General features: G+C 37.9%; 1 protein-coding gene across 21 annotated transcripts; it reads right to left on the reverse strand.

The window, feature by feature from the left end:
• Positions 1-310: 310 nt before the first annotated feature.
• Positions 311-19,071, reverse strand: LOC132606935 (putative disease resistance protein RGA4). Of its 21 annotated transcripts, none has more exons than XM_060320619.1 (9): positions 14,905-19,071; positions 14,238-14,305; positions 13,894-13,963; positions 12,506-12,648; positions 12,266-12,405; positions 11,837-11,930; positions 11,197-11,329; positions 10,254-10,685; positions 311-696 (listed from the first exon to the last, which is right to left on the reverse strand). In XM_060320619.1, exons 1-2 carry the CDS (start codon positions 18,710-18,712, stop codon positions 14,289-14,291), a joined length of 3,825 nt encoding a protein of 1,274 aa, XP_060176602.1. In that variant the 5' UTR covers positions 18,713-19,071; the 3' UTR covers positions 311-696; positions 10,254-10,685; positions 11,197-11,329; positions 11,837-11,930; positions 12,266-12,405; positions 12,506-12,648; positions 13,894-13,963; positions 14,238-14,288. The 21 variants fall into 21 exon arrangements, with proteins under 21 accessions (XP_060176602.1, XP_060176610.1, XP_060176598.1 ...); XM_060320627.1 differs by having other exon boundaries at positions 11,272-11,329; positions 11,837-12,025; XM_060320615.1 differs by having other exon boundaries at positions 11,837-12,025.
• Positions 19,072-19,861: the final 790 nt, after the last annotated feature.

A 19,861-nucleotide genomic window follows, 5' to 3' on the forward strand; every position in this document is an offset into this window, starting at 1 on the left:
AGCTAAGTAACTATTTATGATTATCACTGTAAGGCATGAATTTCGCTCCTCAATGTACTTGCATATATTTTTGTAATGTGTGTTTCCTTAATTGAGTGTCTTCAATCCACCTTGCCAAGGAAGATCAGGAAAAACTAAATCCTGTGGCCCTTAGTTGCACCAACTTACCAAAAGCTTTACAGAGGAACTGATAGAATAATTAGGCTCCATTAGGACATGCAACGATGAAATAGACTTTCTTAGAGCATCTCGACAGTTTCCTGCCTTCTCATGTAGCATTAATACAATGCAAAATCGCACAAACGCCATAAAAAAGTCCACTTTAAGGTTCTTACTAAAAAAAATGTTCAATTTGAGGACAAATGGAATTGTTTATATGAAAGCAGAGATGGGGCGTTACAAATGAACGTGTTGTTTCCTTCATTCCATCCTCTTCCAAGTCATTTCCCAAATAAGATTATTAAGAAGCCGTCTGAATCACGTTACAAGTGACAAGAGATTGTCACCTAAATACTCGAAAACCATACACACATGTTGACCGTTTGGACCTGAGTGCTTAAAATGACCCAGTAACTTCACTACACTTTTTTCTCCGTCTGGGTCACCTTTCGCAATCTGCTTTAAAATTGTAATTTCGTCCAATGCTGCCTCTGTGTAGTGCTGAGCGCTCTTTTGTACTTTTAATGCTACAAATTGCTGCATTATTGCAAAGATGCATACACAAAAATGTTAGTACTTGCTGCGATAGAAATAAATATTGAGCATCAAAGTTGAAAACCTTAGTCCTTTTAATGAGAACTTTGCAGAGGTCTAAGCAAGTATTCATGCTTATGCATAATTTAGTGAGGTAGGCCAATTCAAACATAACAAACCATTTGATAGACAACTATACTCCCTTTGTTTCTATTTGTTTGCCTTAAATTACTTTTGTCACGACCCAACCCCGTGGGCCGTGACAAGTGCCCGAATTGGGCACCCGAACACAATCACAAATCCGGGCGGCAAACAGATGACTTATACTGACACAAATATCAAACGCTGCCTTAGATTATATCAAACACATCCAGGTATATAACAGAAGCCGACAAGGCGGTGTTTCAAATTTATAAGATTTTCAAAGAAAATTTCGGCAGAGTTTCCTTTGTTTTTCGGACTTATCCAAAATAACCCTGTACACAGCAAATTCCAACAAAGGCCACACAGGGCCAACAGAACAACATATACATGTGCGAGCCGACAAGGCTGCCATTACGAATGGGTACGCCCCAAACATAAGTCATAGACATAAAACGCATCAACAACTACAAACAGACCCACACCGATGTCCACAGACCTCTAAGAGTAATGACCGTATTATGTGGCGGGACAGGGCCCCGCCATACCCAAATAAACACCTACGAATACAACATAAGGGAGTTATACCACAAGCTAGCTCCGGAACAAAGGAGCAGTCCAAAATAGCTGAAATAGTGTCCTAAGCTGGCGGATCTCCGAAACGAGCGTCTGTACCTGCGGGCATGAACGCAGCCCCCCGAAGAAAGGGGGTCAGTACGGAATATGTACTGAGCATGTAAAGCATGAAATGTAGTAATAGACTCATAAGGAGACAAAGTATGTAGGACCCAATGCAGCAATCAGAGATTCATAAAACTTGCCTTTGGACATATTTTATCTGTATCATTCTCATATCAATATCGTTATAGAGTTTTGTAATCAAAGTTGCAAAATCATTCTGTATATAACATATATAACGTGTCCCGGCCCTTTAATGAGGGACTCGGTAATTAAAATCATAGCATCATAAACATAAACATAGACGTGTCCCGGCCCTTTAATAAGGGACTCGGTAATAGGGAATATGCCCTCCTGGCCACCATCTCCATATCATCATGTCATCATATCATCATATACATAGATATATAACGTGTCCCGGCCCTCTAGTGAGGGACTCGGTGATTAATATAGTAAATATGCGCACGAGAACGTGTCCTGGCCCGGGACTCAGTGAAGGATATAGCGGTAAGCACGAGCAGAATAAATAGCAACCACATATATGCAATTCATCTTTTTGAGACTCAGTGGATAAGCAACTAACCAGCTCTAAAGTGTAAAAATAATATTCATATTCAGTTCATCTTAAGTCTCATACAAACTATTACAAGAAACGTTTCAGATTTCATGTACGTATATCGCTTCAACATGGTATAGCTTTTGAAAGTCAAGTATGTCTCTAGTTGTGTAATTCTTTAAGTATAGGAACTTTCATGCATTATTCATTAGTCAATCATATTGTAGGCACATGACAATAACCTTAATGAAATATAGAATCATAAGTCATACATGAAACTAGAGAATAGAATCTACCCCAAGGTTCATATCGTTTCACACTTACGTCTAGGACATGCCAAAAGAAGAAGGAATAGGCTTTACATACCTTTTGCGTTTAGTTGTATTCTAACTTGTACTTGCTGCCCAAAAACACTTATCCTATATCAAGATGTGAAGAACTACAATTAGTCTACAAGGGCATTCAATACGTATTGTGACACTCACAATTCCTTTCTAACAATTAAACGACGTTTCGTTCGCATTCAAACCAACTAGCGTTACAAGCTAACATTGCTAATCGTTCTTTCATATATTAATCAAGACTTGTTTAAACATGACTTAGGGAACTTGGGCAGTCCATACACCATTCAAAACTGTTTCATACACATGGCTAAACAACACACATAGCATTTCCATTCTCACTTAGCAATTTTCCAGTTTTAACTTGCAACAACAACAACACGTTTAATGACATTACTTTCATGATTTTTGGAACTGTTTTAGCATCATTTCCATTCTTATAACAGCCCACCATCATTTCAGTTTCAGCTTGAATCAATGCACTTTACTTTCACTAAACGTTTGCAACAAGAATCAACATTCAACACACACAAATTCACTTCTAACATCAAAACTGTCCACAGTTTTGGACTGCCTATACACTTCATCATAATTCATTTCTTTAACACCTCAATTCACATATTCAACATGCATACAATGCACCACAATGTCCATAACAACAACAATCCAAATGTGACACAAAACAGTCCCTAAATCTCCCCTAAAACAGTCCCTTTTTACACGGCTACAACACCCTTCCCACAATTTCGTGATTTTCATCCGTTTATCCAACTACAATACATTCAATCCATTAACCAATACATGTTCAAGAAGATAAAGCATGACTTCATTAGAACCTTCAACTCACGGCTCATTTTCATTTCAAGAAAAAAAAACAGTCCCATATCCAACATACAACATCACAACCAAACTTCTACAAATCTTTGTTCATTTGCCTATGTTGATACATATTCAATTCATCAACAATACATGCAAAATGAAATCAATCATGACTTCACCTCACTCACGGCTAACTCTTTACTTCAACTACAACAACAATCCAACAACAACATGCATGAACTATACATTCAAATCGTCATACAACACATGAAAAAAATTATCAACTCTTACCTTGTAACTACACTTCAATCGGCTAGCCTTCACTTTCACTTCTTGGATTTTTTTTTTTAACACTTGTTCTTGCTATATCAATGGATGATACACGTTAATATACCTTCAATGGAGTTAAATTGCTTGAGAAACTGAAATTTTTGGATCAATTTTTCTTCACCATTTTCGGCTAGCTCTAGCCGTGAGTCTCTCTTTCTCTCTCTAAGTGTTCTACACTTTGGAATGTTGTAATGAGTTGTGAAAGTGTGGAGTGGACAGATTTTTTTTGTCTCTTTGTCCCCTCCATGCCTTGGACATGTGGATCACACTAATTTTGGGTCAAGATTCCTTGACCAAGGCATTGAAATGCACGGCCAAGCATGGCCTAAAAGTGGGCTGTTTTTTTTTGTTTTGTCTTCCCAATCCCACTTATTAATCCAAGTGTGATTAGTTTAATCCCAATTTTCCATTAACACTTCCATGCCAAACGAAAATTGTAGACAAATTGTGATTCGAAACGAAACCGGAAGTTAAAATTTCTACTTCGTATCTTAAGATAGTCTTGTCTTTAACTTGTCACTTTTAGTTTAAAACGTCCCAATGTATGAAAATATAGGATGTAACATTCTTCCCCCCTTTAGAACATTCGTCCTCGAATGTTACATTAGTGTTGCCTAAGCATACTTAACCTTTCACCCTTCCTAGTCAATCTTATCCTTCACAACCTCACAGCCTGTCTTACCAATACATTTGCATCCGTCACAATTCATTTTCCTCTGTATTCTCATCTTAATCATACTACTACTCCTTTTTACTATAAACTCGACATAATTTATCCCTATTTTTTTTTTTTAACAACAAAGGGAAAAATATATGACAGTGTGGAGCTTGGATCTATCAATGCATATACATCTTGGGAGGAAATCGATAATATACCTGTAACAACATTCGGCGACGCTTCCTGATCCTGTCTGCTAGCTAAAGCATATAAGCGGTTTGAAGGACCGCCAGAACTAGAAGCCCCTCCACGGCCTCTGCCACGGCCTGCTGGTGTCGGAATACCTTGTCCCATAGGACGCATGGCAACTGAAGAAGAAGAACCAGCAACTGACCCCGTAGGCTGAGCTGCACCATCTGCACCACCCCCAAATCGACACTCCCTCATGGTATGGCCTTGACGGCCGCAAGAGAAACAAGCACCAGTAATGCGGCGGCATTCCCCCAGATGGCGCCTGCCACATTGAGGGCACTGTGGTATAGATGGCCTCGTCTGGCCTGAATCCTTGTGCATCTGGAAACCTGAAGTCATGGAGCTTTGACCAGCTTCTGAATACCCTGTGCTATCAAACCTCCTACCAGTGAATCGTGGAGGTTCACTCCGTGCCGGCTGAGAAGGGTAGCTATTATGCTGCTGTTGGGGCTGCCCGCCCCGAAACTCACCAGAATACCCAGCTGACCTGGCCCGCTTGGGCGGTCTCCTATCACGATCTCTGCCCGATTGATCTCTACCAGCATAATCGGCCCTGTATCGGTCCTCCATACCCTGGGCATGGGCCTGTAACCGGGCGATATCCATATCTGTCTGTGACGCCATCGCCATGCAACCGTCAATCAAGTAGCGGTCCAATCCTATCACATACCGGTGCATACGGTCAGCCATATCCGCTACTATAGCAGGGGCATATCGAGCCAAAGAATCAAACTCCAGGTTATACTCGCGAACACTCCGGCCGTTCTGCCGCAACTGTAAAAATTTATCAACCCGTGCCCGCCGTAACTCCGGGGGCAGAAAGTGGCGGAGAAAAGCAGTCACAAACTCATCCCAAGTAGCTGGGGAAGCCCCCTCACCTCTGGACAGCTCCCAAGACTCATACCAATTGGCAGCAACATCTCGTAATCTGTGTGAGGCTAACTCAACGGACTCGGTCTCTGAAGCCCTGACCAAATCCAATGAGCGCCGCACTCCCCGAATGAAGTCGTGGGGGTCCTCCTCGGGCTTAGATCCGTAAAACTCTGGGGGACGGCATGTCAAAAAGTCACGAACCCTCAGGCTATCACGCCTGTCATCATCATCATCATCTCTCTGCCCGCGTCTGCGAACCTGTCCCGCTACCAAAGTAGTCAACAACTGTACGGCCTCCCTCAATGTCCTATCCTCCGCCCCTGGCTGAGGAGCTGGAGGCGCGGGAGCTGGAGCCTCTGGAGCTAATGGTGATGCTGCTCCAGACTCCTCTGATGATGAAGACATAGCAGAGTCTGCTGGCCGGGACGCAATATCACGCATCATCTGAGCAAGGGTCCGAGTACCCTTCTGAGCCCGACTGGTCTCTCCTACCACGCCCTTTTTCTTCTGGGCAGCCGTTGCCTTTTTCGGAGGCATCACTGAAAGAAAAACATAACAACTGATCAGAACAGAGTCATCCTAATAGCACAGCTCTATCGCACGATCTAAGATTTCAAGAAAGGAAACGCCCTAAATGTCCTGTAGCTTCCTGTTTATAGATGTGGTGCACAACACACCGATAAACAAGACTCTACTAGACACAGTCTGTAGACACTCCGAGGAAGGACCGCTCTGATACCACTTCTGTCACGACCCAACCCCGTGGGCCGTGACAAGTGCCCGAATTGGGCACCCGAACACAATCACAAATCCGGGCGGCAAACAGATGACTTATACTGACACAAATATCAAACGCTGCCTTAGATTATATCAAACACATCCAGGTATATAACAGAAGCCGACAAGGCGGTGTTTCAAATTTATAAGATTTTCAAAGAAAATTTCGGCAGAGTTTCCTTTGTTTTTCGGACTTATCCAAAATAACCCTGTACACAGCAAATTCCAACAAAGGCCACACAGGGCCAACAGAACAACATATACATGTGCGAGCCGACAAGGCTGCCATTACGAATGGGTACGCCCCAAACATAAGTCATAGACATAAAACGCATCAACAACTACAAACAGACCCACACCGATGTCCACAGACCTCTAAGAGTAATGACCGTATTATGTGGCGGGACAGGGCCCCGCCATACCCAAATAAACACCTACGAATACAACATAAGGGAGTTATACCACAAGCTAGCTCCGGAACAAAGGAGCAGTCCAAAATAGCTGAAATAGTGTCCTAAGCTGGCGGATCTCCGAAACGAGCGTCTGTACCTGCGGGCATGAACGCAGCCCCCCGAAGAAAGGGGGTCAGTACGGAATATGTACTGAGCATGTAAAGCATGAAATGTAGTAATAGACTCATAAGGAGACAAAGTATGTAGGACCCAATGCAGCAATCAGAGATTCATAAAACTTGCCTTTGGACATATTTTATCTGTATCATTCTCATATCAATATCGTTATAGAGTTTTGTAATCAAAGTTGCAAAATCATTCTGTATATAACATATATAACGTGTCCCGGCCCTTTAATGAGGGACTCGGTAATTAAAATCATAGCATCATAAACATAAACATAGACGTGTCCCGGCCCTTTAATAAGGGACTCGGTAATAGGGAATATGCCCTCCTGGCCACCATCTCCATATCATCATGTCATCATATCATCATATACATAGATATATAACGTGTCCCGGCCCTCTAGTGAGGGACTCGGTGATTAATATAGTAAATATGCGCACGAGAACGTGTCCTGGCCCGGGACTCAGTGAAGGATATAGCGGTAAGCACGAGCAGAATAAATAGCAACCACATATATGCAATTCATCTTTTTGAGACTCAGTGGATAAGCAACTAACCAGCTCTAAAGTGTAAAAATAATATTCATATTCAGTTCATCTTAAGTCTCATACAAACTATTACAAGAAACGTTTCAGATTTCATGTACGTATATCGCTTCAACATGGTATAGCTTTTGAAAGTCAAGTATGTCTCTAGTTGTGTAATTCTTTAAGTATAGGAACTTTCATGCATTATTCATTAGTCAATCATATTGTAGGCACATGACAATAACCTTAATGAAATATAGAATCATAAGTCATACATGAAACTAGAGAATAGAATCTACCCCAAGGTTCATATCGTTTCACACTTACGTCTAGGACATGCCAAAAGAAGAAGGAATAGGCTTTACATACCTTTTGCGTTTAGTTGTATTCTAACTTGTACTTGCTGCCCAAAAACACTTATCCTATATCAAGATGTGAAGAACTACAATTAGTCTACAAGGGCATTCAATACGTATTGTGACACTCACAATTCCTTTCTAACAATTAAACGACGTTTCGTTCGCATTCAAACCAACTAGCGTTACAAGCTAACATTGCTAATCGTTCTTTCATATATTAATCAAGACTTGTTTAAACATGACTTAGGGAACTTGGGCAGTCCATACACCATTCAAAACTGTTTCATACACATGGCTAAACAACACACATAGCATTTCCATTCTCACTTAGCAATTTTCCAGTTTTAACTTGCAACAACAACAACACGTTTAATGACATTACTTTCATGATTTTTGGAACTGTTTTAGCATCATTTCCATTCTTATAACAGCCCACCATCATTTCAGTTTCAGCTTGAATCAATGCACTTTACTTTCACTAAACGTTTGCAACAAGAATCAACATTCAACACACACAAATTCACTTCTAACATCAAAACTGTCCACAGTTTTGGACTGCCTATACACTTCATCATAATTCATTTCTTTAACACCTCAATTCACATATTCAACATGCATACAATGCACCACAATGTCCATAACAACAACAATCCAAATGTGACACAAAACAGTCCCTAAATCTCCCCTAAAACAGTCCCTTTTTACACGGCTACAACACCCTTCCCACAATTTCGTGATTTTCATCCGTTTATCCAACTACAATACATTCAATCCATTAACCAATACATGTTCAAGAAGATAAAGCATGACTTCATTAGAACCTTCAACTCACGGCTCATTTTCATTTCAAGAAAAAAAAACAGTCCCATATCCAACATACAACATCACAACCAAACTTCTACAAATCTTTGTTCATTTGCCTATGTTGATACATATTCAATTCATCAACAATACATGCAAAATGAAATCAATCATGACTTCACCTCACTCACGGCTAACTCTTTACTTCAACTACAACAACAATCCAACAACAACATGCATGAACTATACATTCAAATCGTCATACAACACATGAAAAAAATTATCAACTCTTACCTTGTAACTACACTTCAATCGGCTAGCCTTCACTTTCACTTCTTGGATTTTTTTTTTTTAACACTTGTTCTTGCTATATCAATGGATGATACACGTTAATATACCTTCAATGGAGTTAAATTGCTTGAGAAACTGAAATTTTTGGATCAATTTTTCTTCACCATTTTCGGCTAGCTCTAGCCGTGAGTCTCTCTTTCTCTCTCTAAGTGTTCTACACTTTGGAATGTTGTAATGAGTTGTGAAAGTGTGGAGTGGACAGATTTTTTTTGTCTCTTTGTCCCCTCCATGCCTTGGACATGTGGATCACACTAATTTTGGGTCAAGATTCCTTGACCAAGGCATTGAAATGCACGGCCAAGCATGGCCTAAAAGTGGGCTGTTTTTTTTTGTTTTGTCTTCCCAATCCCACTTATTAATCCAAGTGTGATTAGTTTAATCCCAATTTTCCATTAACACTTCCATGCCAAACGAAAATTGTAGACAAATTGTGATTCGAAACGAAACCGGAAGTTAAAATTTCTACTTCGTATCTTAAGATAGTCTTGTCTTTAACTTGTCACTTTTAGTTTAAAACGTCCCAATGTATGAAAATATAGGATGTAACAACTTTTTAGTCTTAAATTCCTTTTTAGTCTTTTTCAAAAAGAATGTCTCTTACCTAATTCAACGACTCTTTTATTTCAATATTCCACATGGTATGTTCAAGGCCACAAGATTAAAGGACATTTTGGTACATTATACCTATCTTTAGTTTAAGACCACAAGATTAAAAAATATTTCTTTATTTTCTTAAACTCCGTGCCCAGGGAGTAATAGATTGAAGAGCTAGAAGTAGAAGCTCAATTGAAATTAATACCCACTAGGAAATCAAAAGTAATCAAAGATTCACGGATTTATTCATCTCGTACACACTAACACTAAATCTCACAATCCTCCAGAAAAGGAATCAGAATCTTCCATCTAAACTATGTATATCAACTACTACTGCTACTATGCCTCGGTTCCAAAAATGTAGCAAAAAATATAATCAAAATTCTCATTTATACTATGCCCACATGGATGTAGTGATACTCCACACTCACTGACTTAAAATCCCAATTGAGCCTTCATATCATTGATCACCCACAAACCCACAAACCCTAAAAGACGAAACCACGATGGTAGTTACAGGTTCGAGAAAACCCAGTAATTTTATCTTAAACCCTATATTTACATTAAAAAAAATCATTTAATTCGTAGAAATAATATATCCAAAACCCGTAAACCAAAAATTCTAACATTTCAGCAGTACCTAAACAACAACAACATACTCAGTATAATTCCATCAGGTGGAGTCTGGGGAGGGTAACAGACCTTACCAGGTAGAGAGGCTATTTTCGATAAACTCGTAGCTCATAATAAAGCAATAACACATATATGGAAAAAAAAAAGGTGTGGGAAATAACATATGGACATGAAAGTATCCCAAGCAAGCCAAACAGTTGAAAAATGACCCCAACCCAAATTTGCTCTGTACAATATATCTTCCACCTTCGAAAAGTAAAATCAACGAAATTGTTCTTAGCATACTACATACTTCCACACAATTTTAAGTATTGGCTGGCATGAAAGCAAGATGAAGGTAGCAGTGGACAACATTTGTCTTTGTATCACAACAACCTCCTAGCTTTATCTCATGAATAGGAGCCTGTTTGGATTGGCTTATTAGTTGCTTATAAGCTGTTTTCAGCTTTTTTGAGTGTTTGGCTGGCCAGCTTAAAGTCATTTTGTGCTTAAAATAAGCTCAAAAAAATAATTGGGCCCATTTGACTTAGCTTATTTAAAGCAGCTTATAAGCTGAAAACAGCTTATAAGCCAAAAAAAAAAAGTTAGACTACCCCAACTTATTTTTTTTAGCTTATAAGCTGTTTGCAGCTTATAGGCATAAGCCATCCAAACAGGCTCTAGCTCACGAACAGAATTCAATGGCACCGTCCGTGGATACCCTTTATTATCTTCACCAGAGTACCTGAGTAGATATGATATATTCTGAGTTTATTCTTCTTTTGTACAGGCCAGGAGAGAGGAGGCGCCAGATGTTAATAAAACCAAAGAAATGGGTAAACTAGGTGGAGCTTAAATGGAATCATGAGAATGCAATAAAACTCCTATCATCAATGTAAAACAGTAAATTATATGGACTGCAGCTCTGGAGAAAACAAAGAATTTATATGGAGTGAAGCACAAATGACAGGAACCGATCTTGCTAACAGCGTACATTCTAAATCTCCTTGCAATTAATTAAACTGGTTACCTTTCAAAACTGAAATTTTAACAACAATAGTTGAGTGACATAATAAGAGGATCAGAATAGGGGAACCTAGAAAACTCATAGGAAACAGGGATGACCATATCATAAGAAATCACTACCATGATAAACTTAAAAAAACAAATAGTTTCTCAGGTTCAAATGCCGAAACTCAATTATAACTTTTAAAATGCAACTAAAGTTTATCTGAGCATTAAAATAAGTAAAATACCCTATATGCTTTTAGTATTTTGATGTTTCTTGTATGTAGAACTTGCTATTGTTTCCAAGAAAGTTTGTTCAGTACCCAATGGCCGAGGCTTGAATGCGGATAGTTATTTTTTGCAGTTCCAGTAAAATTTGATCTGCAATAGAAAAAGCCAAACTTTAGAGCAACCTTTGACAATGCATTCAAGTCATTGTGGTGAGCCACTTGAAGAGAGGGGAGACCTTAGAGCTGACTTTGAACAAATCAATTCTCATAGATCTTAGTTCCTATATGGTCACAGATTGTGCATGAAATAGCTTTAAGGACAAGCTATTTCCAATTAAGAGGACAATGCAAACTAAGTTACCTAAACGGAAAGAAGAAAAGCAAGAAGAAGAAATAGGTTTCAAGTGGAAAATCCAAATAGAAAGTCTAGAACACTACATAAATTTGCAACAAGCAGTTGAAGTATCATAAGAGAAGGACATGGCACTTGTTCGTTGAGCTATTCATGATTCATTATTTATTTAGAAAAAATACTTAAATATGACGTAGTTGTTTTTCTATTTTCATTAAATCATATATTTTATCAAAAGAGTGTATATAGAAAAATAGTTTCACTTGGGCAAGCGAGCAAAATCTTGGGAGATTTTGTAGTCTTTACCAAATAATCATGAAAGAGTCCAGTAATGAGTGTATAGCCGAAGATTTTGTCCTTCAACAAAATTCAGAGCACAGTGCACTTCAAATTAGTCAACCTGCCAAAGATTCCAAGTTTTCTCAGGAGAGACTGCCAAAGTAATGCTTGTATATTAAACAAACATGGCGGTTCCTCCACGGAACATAACCAACCCTGCTAAACAGTGAAATAGTGCCATGAGAAAAGGAGTCTTGTTGTAGCAGTCCTCTACCAAGTATAAATGAAAATTTTCCCAAGGTGATTACTGCCCATATGCTTTGACTTGATATGTCACAGCAACAAAAGTTTTGAGTCATTGGGTCGTTTAGGGACTAACTTAGCAGAGGTAATGTAAGCAATAAAAACAAAGCAAACCATGGGATTTAGGATACTAACAATGTGGAAGAAGCTTACACGGAAATCCTGGTCCAATTAGCAGAATAGAAAATCCTTCAACCAAATGGATGAGTGCCCCCTCAAACTGGTCAACAATTCCATTCAAGTCCCAGGTCTTCCCCAAGGGAGACTGCTAAATAGCTTTCCTGTTAAAGGAGCTGAAAAGTTTAAATCGACGAAATTGTTTTTAGGCATACTTCCACGCGAGTTTAAGACTAAGCTGGAAAGATAGCAAGCTGCAGCTGATACTGCACATACATGTTGTCTTTGTGCCACAGTTACCACATAGCTGCATCTCAATTTTAGTTTACCACCATCATTGAGAATATCTGAGCTTCATCCCATGAACATAATTCAACGGCACAGCACATGCATATCCTTGAGTATCTTCACCAAAGTACCTGAATAGATAAAAGTTAAACTCATCAAATCTAAATCTTGAATCTACCTCGGGAGGTCTCAGACATTAATACAACAAAAGAAATGGGGAAAGGAGGTGGAGTTTAAATGTAATAGTGAGACTGCAGCAAACACTCGTATCATCAATGTTAAACAGTGAATTATATGGAGTGATGCTCTGGCAAAAGTAAAAAAAAAAAAAAGAAAAAAAAAAGTGCATGTCAGAAACTAATGTAGGCTCTTCCTAACAGCTTACAATCTAAATCACCTTGCAATTAATTAAACTGGTTCCCTCTCAAAACTGAAATTTCAACAGCACAATAGTTGAGTGATGTAATAAGAAGATCCGAATAAGGGAAACCATAAGATCCTTAAGACAGGGATGATCATATTATAGGAAATCACTGACATGATAACTTGAAAAAACAAAACAATCCTTATGTCCATATGCCGAAACTCAATTATAAGTTATATACTTTTGAGTATTTTGATGTTTCTTGTATGCAGACTTTGCTATTGTGTTCAACGAAAGATTGTTCAGTACCCAATGGAAGATAATAATAATAATAATAATAATAATAATAATAATAATTATTATTATTATTATTATTATTATTATTATTATTATTATTATTATTATTATTATTATTATTATTATTTTGCAGTTCCAGTAAAACTTGACCTGCAAAAGAAAATGCGAAACTTTAGAGCAATGCATTCAAGTCATTGTAGTGCACTAGTTGAAGAGAATGGGACCTAACAAATCAATTCTCATAGATCTTAGGTGTCCAATTACTTAGTTCCTATATGGTCACAGCTTGTGCATAAAATGGTTTTACAAACATAGCTATTTCCCATTAAAAGGACTATCAAATAAGTTACTCAAAAGGAAAGAAGAAAACCAAGAAGAAAAAATAGGTTTCAAGTGAAATATCCAAATGAAAAGTCTAGCAGACTACATAAATTTACATATGCAGTTGAAGTATCATAAGGACAAGGTACATGTTGGTTGAATTACACATTCATTATTTAACAAAAATACTTTAAAATGAGTCAATTGATTTTTGTTTACATTAAATTGTAGAAAAAGGTATATTTTATCAAAAGAAACCACATAAAAGAATATAGAAAAATAGTTTCACTTGGGCAGATGAGCAACTTTGTGTACTCAGTAATTGTTATTACTTAATAGTTGTTGGTATCCGCGTCATGAAGAGTAAAATGTTGAGAGATTATGTAGTCTTTACCAAATTCTCATGAAAGAGTCTACTCTTCAACAAAATAAACGTGGTGGTTCTCTGTGGAGCACAACCAATCCTGTCAAAGAGTAAAATTGTGTCATGAGAAAAAGGGTGCAAAAAAGAGGAAATGAGATATCTTGCCTGCAAACAATTTGAATAGAAGAAAATGACATTTTTAGATTCTCTTATGTGTTTTTTCCAGACCTCTTATGTGTAAAAAAGAAGACCTCTCGTAAAAAGGTCATAAAATTTAAAAAAAAATTAAAATGGGCTAAAAAACCATTTCTCCCTAAAAAAGAACTTACAAACTTTTTATAGCATTCCTCTAACAAGTCTAAATGAAAAGTTACCTGACGTAATTGCCGCCAACAGATTTTGACTTGATATACCGCAGCAACGTTCTAGCGTGGCCTTCGATCTAGTAACCCATGAGAAAAAAAAATGAGGAAATTAGTTAAAAAGGGTCATTACAAAAAGAGCATATGACCCTCTATATCAATGGAGAAAATAAGATTTTTTGGCCTCTTACAATTTGAATAGAATAAAATGTCTTTTTCAGATCACTTATGTATTTTTTTTCAAATCTCTTATGTATAAAAAATGAAAACTTCTTGCAAAAAAATCATAAAACTAAAAAAAAGTTTGTAAAGTGTCAAATACCCAATTCTCTCATATACATGGGCATTTCTGAAATAATATATAGGTGATCTGTTATATTTTGCAAGGGATCATTTAATCAATTCACCCAAAAAAAACCATAAATCTCGTGGTTAAACCAATCTTAAAAGGAATATAGATATCACTTGCTTGATGAAGAATTAGAAGAATAACAAATCGTTTCAAGTGGGACAGCAAAATGCTGAAAGCATAGATGCAATTCACTGATAATTTTGCATTTTTATGTCAAAATAATCGCATGAAAAAGGATTAAATTAATATAAAACTTCTTTTGAAACTCGTGAAAAATCATATAATTAAAAAATAGGCTCAAAAATTGAAAGAGAAACAGAGCCTTACTTAAGTTCTGAATTCTCCTCCCACCGACGTCAATATATGGAATATGGGAAATCTTTGACCACTGGGAGTTTGGGCCACTCCGATTGCTGCAACTTTCTTCTAACTCTGGGCAGGATCTAATATTCAGCTCCCGTAATTTGGTGAGGCGTCGCATGGCATCTCTGGATGGCAGATGCTGTAGTCTTCGGCAGTGCCATAAGTTTAATTCTTCCAAAGAAACAAGGTTGCCGAGCCCATCCGACAGAGCTTCTAACAACGGACAATCAATGATCCGGAGATACCGTAATTTGGGCATAGCATCTATGAAGTCCACATGTTGTAGCCGTTTGCAACTCCATAGCCCTAAATATTCAAGAGAAGTAAGATTGCCAAGACCATGAGGAAGAGCCTCGATTCCGAAATCATATATTCTAATATCTTTTAGGGAAGAGAGTTGCATAAGCTGATGGGGCAGAGAAAAATCCAAGTTCACACGTCCGAACACCCACAATGTACGAAGGAACGATAGCTGCTGAATGCCATTAAATATCAATTGGAATGCCTCAAAATGCACCATCTCTGAGAAAGGACCAATACACAATACGTGTAACCCAGTGAGACGGTGAAAGCCCCCTGTTGGTACACTATTCAGTTTGGGGCATTCTGATATATTCATATATGAAAGTGAAGGCATTTCCCCAAAATGTAAAGGGAAGGAAACTAAGTTGTTACAGCTGTAGACACCCAAAGATTCAAGAGACCGACAATGCTCTAGTATTCCACTTGGTAAACTGGTCAATCCATCACAATTGGACAACACAAAACTTTGAAGGGAAGTCAAATGATTCTCTCCACTGGGAACAGGAATGCAACTGAAATTGGTGCAGCTGTCAATCTTTAATCTCTTAAGAGAACGGAGATTGTACAAGCTTTGTGGCAATTCACGAAAGTCTCCGCAATCTGAGAACGAAAGATGTTCGAGAGAAAAGTTGTTGCGTAGCATCTCGTCTGGAATACAAGTGAGCTCTTTCACATCCTCGACAATAAGCTTTACGAGAGATGTCAAGTTGCTGCACAAGTTCAACAATGGAATTTCACTGTCAACTGCATTAATGCTTAATTCACGTAGGACTTCAAATTGATTCGGAGTACTTTTTAACAGTGGACAGCGACTAATGCCCAACTTCTCAAGCACAGGAAACATTCTCACTCCAAGTCCGTCTCTACCACCAGTTCTTGTTGGTAACAATTCCACTCCCTTCCACTCAGTGAGACTAGGCATATCCTTCAATACTAGTTCTTTGAGTAACGGGAAAACTTGGACGTCGGCGTTATTGCTGCCGGATCCATTATTGTTAACCTCAACACCATAAAATTTAGGTCCAACACATTCCAGCTCATGGAATCCTATCAGCTCAAGATGCTGTAGCAATTTCAGTTGACCAAGTGAAGGAATTTCCTTGCACTTATTGCAACCACTTAATCTTAATTTGACCAACTTTGCTGGCATTTCTTGACTGAACCATGAAGGAAATCTAGTTCCCAAATAGTCCTTCACCGCTAAGGTTTTCAAGTTAGGATGCGGTTGAAGACCATCCAAAACATACTCATCATTGATCTCACAGTCTTCTGATTCATCACGGGACCATAAGTACGCCAGCTTGAAGATATTTGGTTTATCCTGTAGACATGCTCTTACAGCTTCTTCTCTACTATGGACCAATTGCAGACTATTGATCGTTAATTCACCTCTAAGGTTCATCAAAGGACCTAATTCTTTTATTTGACGACCTTCCTCCAAACCGGCCTTGAAAAATTGTAGGGTTTGAAGACAAGTCAATTGTCCCATCTTAAGTGGCATCTGAAAGTGCTCATTACTAATAAACCATTTTCCCCAACTCGGACAATACGTAGAGTTGTAATATAGGTGTCTCAAACTTATCATATTTGCCATCTCTTCTGGAAGCTCCTCGAGTGAAAAGCAGTTACTCACTCTAAACGTTTGCAAATTGTAGAGCTTGCAAATGGAGTTGGGCAAGGTTTTGATCGTAGTGTTGGAGAGATCGATATATCTCAAGTATATTAGCTTGCCGACTGCGGCGGACAACTCCTCGATGCCGGACTTGGACAAATTTAAAACTCTCAAGAACTTAAAGCTCAATAGCATATCTTTAGATATATCTCTTCTCCAGAACAATGTGCACAAATGCCTTGGCTCCTTTACCTTATCTATTTGATCACTTGGTGAGTCCCATCCAAAATATCGAACTTGAGAAAGATTTTCTCCTCCGACGCTCTTCGGATCAAATAGTTTAAATTTTAAGATATCTCCAGCCAAATCATGCACAAGATCATGCATCTTACATTGTGTCATGTTGTTGTGCTCATCTAGCTCAACATCTTGCAACAAGGAGTTTTGCAACAACAGTTGAAAAAACTTGTTCCCGACGTCTTCCATCGCAGTGGTCTCTTGACATGGATGGAGAAAGCCTTGTGCCATCCAGAGCTGGATTAGTTGGTCCTTTTCAAACTTGAAATCTTTTGGAAACATTGCAAAGTAAGCAAAACACTTTTTCAGATGTGGAGATGGCAGATAATCATAGCTGAGTTTTAGGATTTTCTCTATGCTATTTTCCCTATTATCATCTTCACCTGCAACAAGGTGGTTGCCATCAAGAATTGCCTGCCATTCATGTTTATCCTTACTGCGTAAGAGGCCTCCCAACACACTTGCAGCCAGCGGTAGACCTTGACACATCTTAACAATCCTTTTTTCGATGCTCACCATTTCTTCTGGAACCTTCCCATCGGGAAATGTTCTTTGTTTGAAAATGGACCAACAATGATCTGCTGCTAAGTTTTCCAACATATGAAGATCTACTGGTACTGCTACTGTGGATGCCACCAGCTTCCTACGAGTCGTCACGAGAATGCAGTTTCCTCTGGAGGCATTTATTCCTCTCAAGGTGTCCACAAATTCATGCCACAGTGTCGAGTCAACCCGCCACAAATCATCCAGGACAAGCAAATACTTGCTCCCTCCGAGTTCTTCTCGGAGCTTCTTGACTATTATATTCTTGTTCTGGACCTCAAGTTTCTTCTCTGTCAATGATATAAGGATCTGTTCTAGAAAGCTCTTCGTTGTTTCTGACATTTCAGGTAGACACAACCAAACTCTCTTATCAAAATGTTTCCCGATCTCCTCATCATTGAAAATTATCTTAGCCACAGTTGTTTTCCCTGAACCCCCCATACCCACTATGGGAATGGTGCGGAAAACATCTTCCTCTCTGATGTTCAACATCTTCCTCTTTATTTCAGTAACATCGTTGTCTCTACCAACAACATCCGAAGCAACTACCATGGAATCTGTTTCTCGAAATGGTAGTATTTGTCGAGAAGGAACTATCAGTGATTGGAGACCGAGGCCTTTGGCCAACTGATTGATAGCCCTCAACTCTTCAGTGATTTTGTTGATTTTTCGAGACATTTTGCACTTAAAAGCCGTATCAGGAAAGAAGTTACGGACCTTTTTCATCGGTTTGTTTCGCTTCACTTGTGCTTTGAGAGATTCATATCTGATTTCATCAAACACATTTTCAGCATCTTCAGCAACTCTCTCAAGCCTCTTAAGCCATTTTTCCACAGCCTGTTTCTGAATTTCTGGTCTTTCAACATCATGAATGAAATCTTGGATCATGGATACATTTTGTGTAAGCATTTCCAGATCTTTGTTGAAGTCCCTTGAGCTACTGAATTCCTTGATAGTGAGAGAAAGCAGCTTCTCAAGGAAAACTTGAACAGTAGCACCAATTACAGGGTCGGCCATTGTTGCAGTTTGCTTTCCTTCACACAATTTTCTTCCTCTACACTAAAGTTTTCTCAAAGTTTTTGCAGAAGTATTCTTGCTGTGCTAGTTGTTTGTAGACCAATAAAAGGAAGACAATAATTCAAACAATAAACGGAAAATGAATGGTCGTCATGACTCCAAAGAAACAAATACCTCTGATACAATTTACTCCGTAACAATGGAGTCAACACTTCTTATTTTTGTTTGGTATTCCTAGAAAATATTGTTTCTTTAAGTTTTCTAAGAAACAATGTTGTAACTTTTTCTTTTACCAAATAAATTTATAGAACTTTCTTTCAAACTAAGAGTACCTTTGGTTTAGTTGATTGTCAATAATTGATAAGTTTTAAGTATTGAAAAAAAAATTAAGTGTTAAAATTGATTTTTATAGATAAATAGCAGCATGTGTGGACAAAGTGCTGAAATGATAATACGCAATTGACTGTAAAAAAGTGATAATAACCTACTCTGTTTTAATTTATTTAAACTTATTTTTTTATAGTTCTTGTCAAAATAAATGATTTTTTTTCTAATTTGGAAACAAATTCACTTTATGAATGATTTATACTCACATAAATTTTTAAAGCTTATTTTGAATCACAAGTTTAAAAAAAATTCCCTCTTTTTTAAATATCGTGTCTAATGAAATGAATTGATATAAATTGAAACGGAAAGAGTAATATTTTGTTAAATGATTAAAATACGTTTAACGGTAATAGTTGTTTGCGGACCACCGAAAGAAAAGCCAATCATTCAAACAGTAAAAGAATAAAGACAATAATTCAAACATTTTCTTTTTTGGATTTGAAAGCTCGAATAGTATTACTCCTTTCCATAGAGAAAAGTCACGTGTGCAGAAAGTTACAAACAATGACGATGATTCATCCACTAATCAGAAAAGGAAGAAAATATAATAGAAATTAAACTTAAACTCCATTAATTTAAAAGTGAAAAAACCCATAGGAACATCTTGCAGAGATATACGGTATGGTACTGAAATTTCTTTGAATACTCTATAAATCTTTTAATAAGCAAAGAGCAAAGTGATTAATCATATTTAGAAGAGATTTCTCGTAGAAATAGATTTACGGTTGATCAGAACTTTCAACTAATAAATCTCTTGACTGT

Source organism: Lycium barbarum, chromosome 8, assembly GCF_019175385.1.
Source record: "Lycium barbarum isolate Lr01 chromosome 8, ASM1917538v2, whole genome shotgun sequence".
NCBI classification, from domain to species: domain Eukaryota; kingdom Viridiplantae; phylum Streptophyta; class Magnoliopsida; order Solanales; family Solanaceae; genus Lycium; species Lycium barbarum.

Excerpts from the sequence above, each read along its gene's own strand:
- LOC132606935 (XM_060320633.1), bottom strand. The coding sequence starts at position 18,712 with ATGGCCGACCCTGTAATTGGTGCTACTGTTCAAGTTTTCCTTGAGAAG.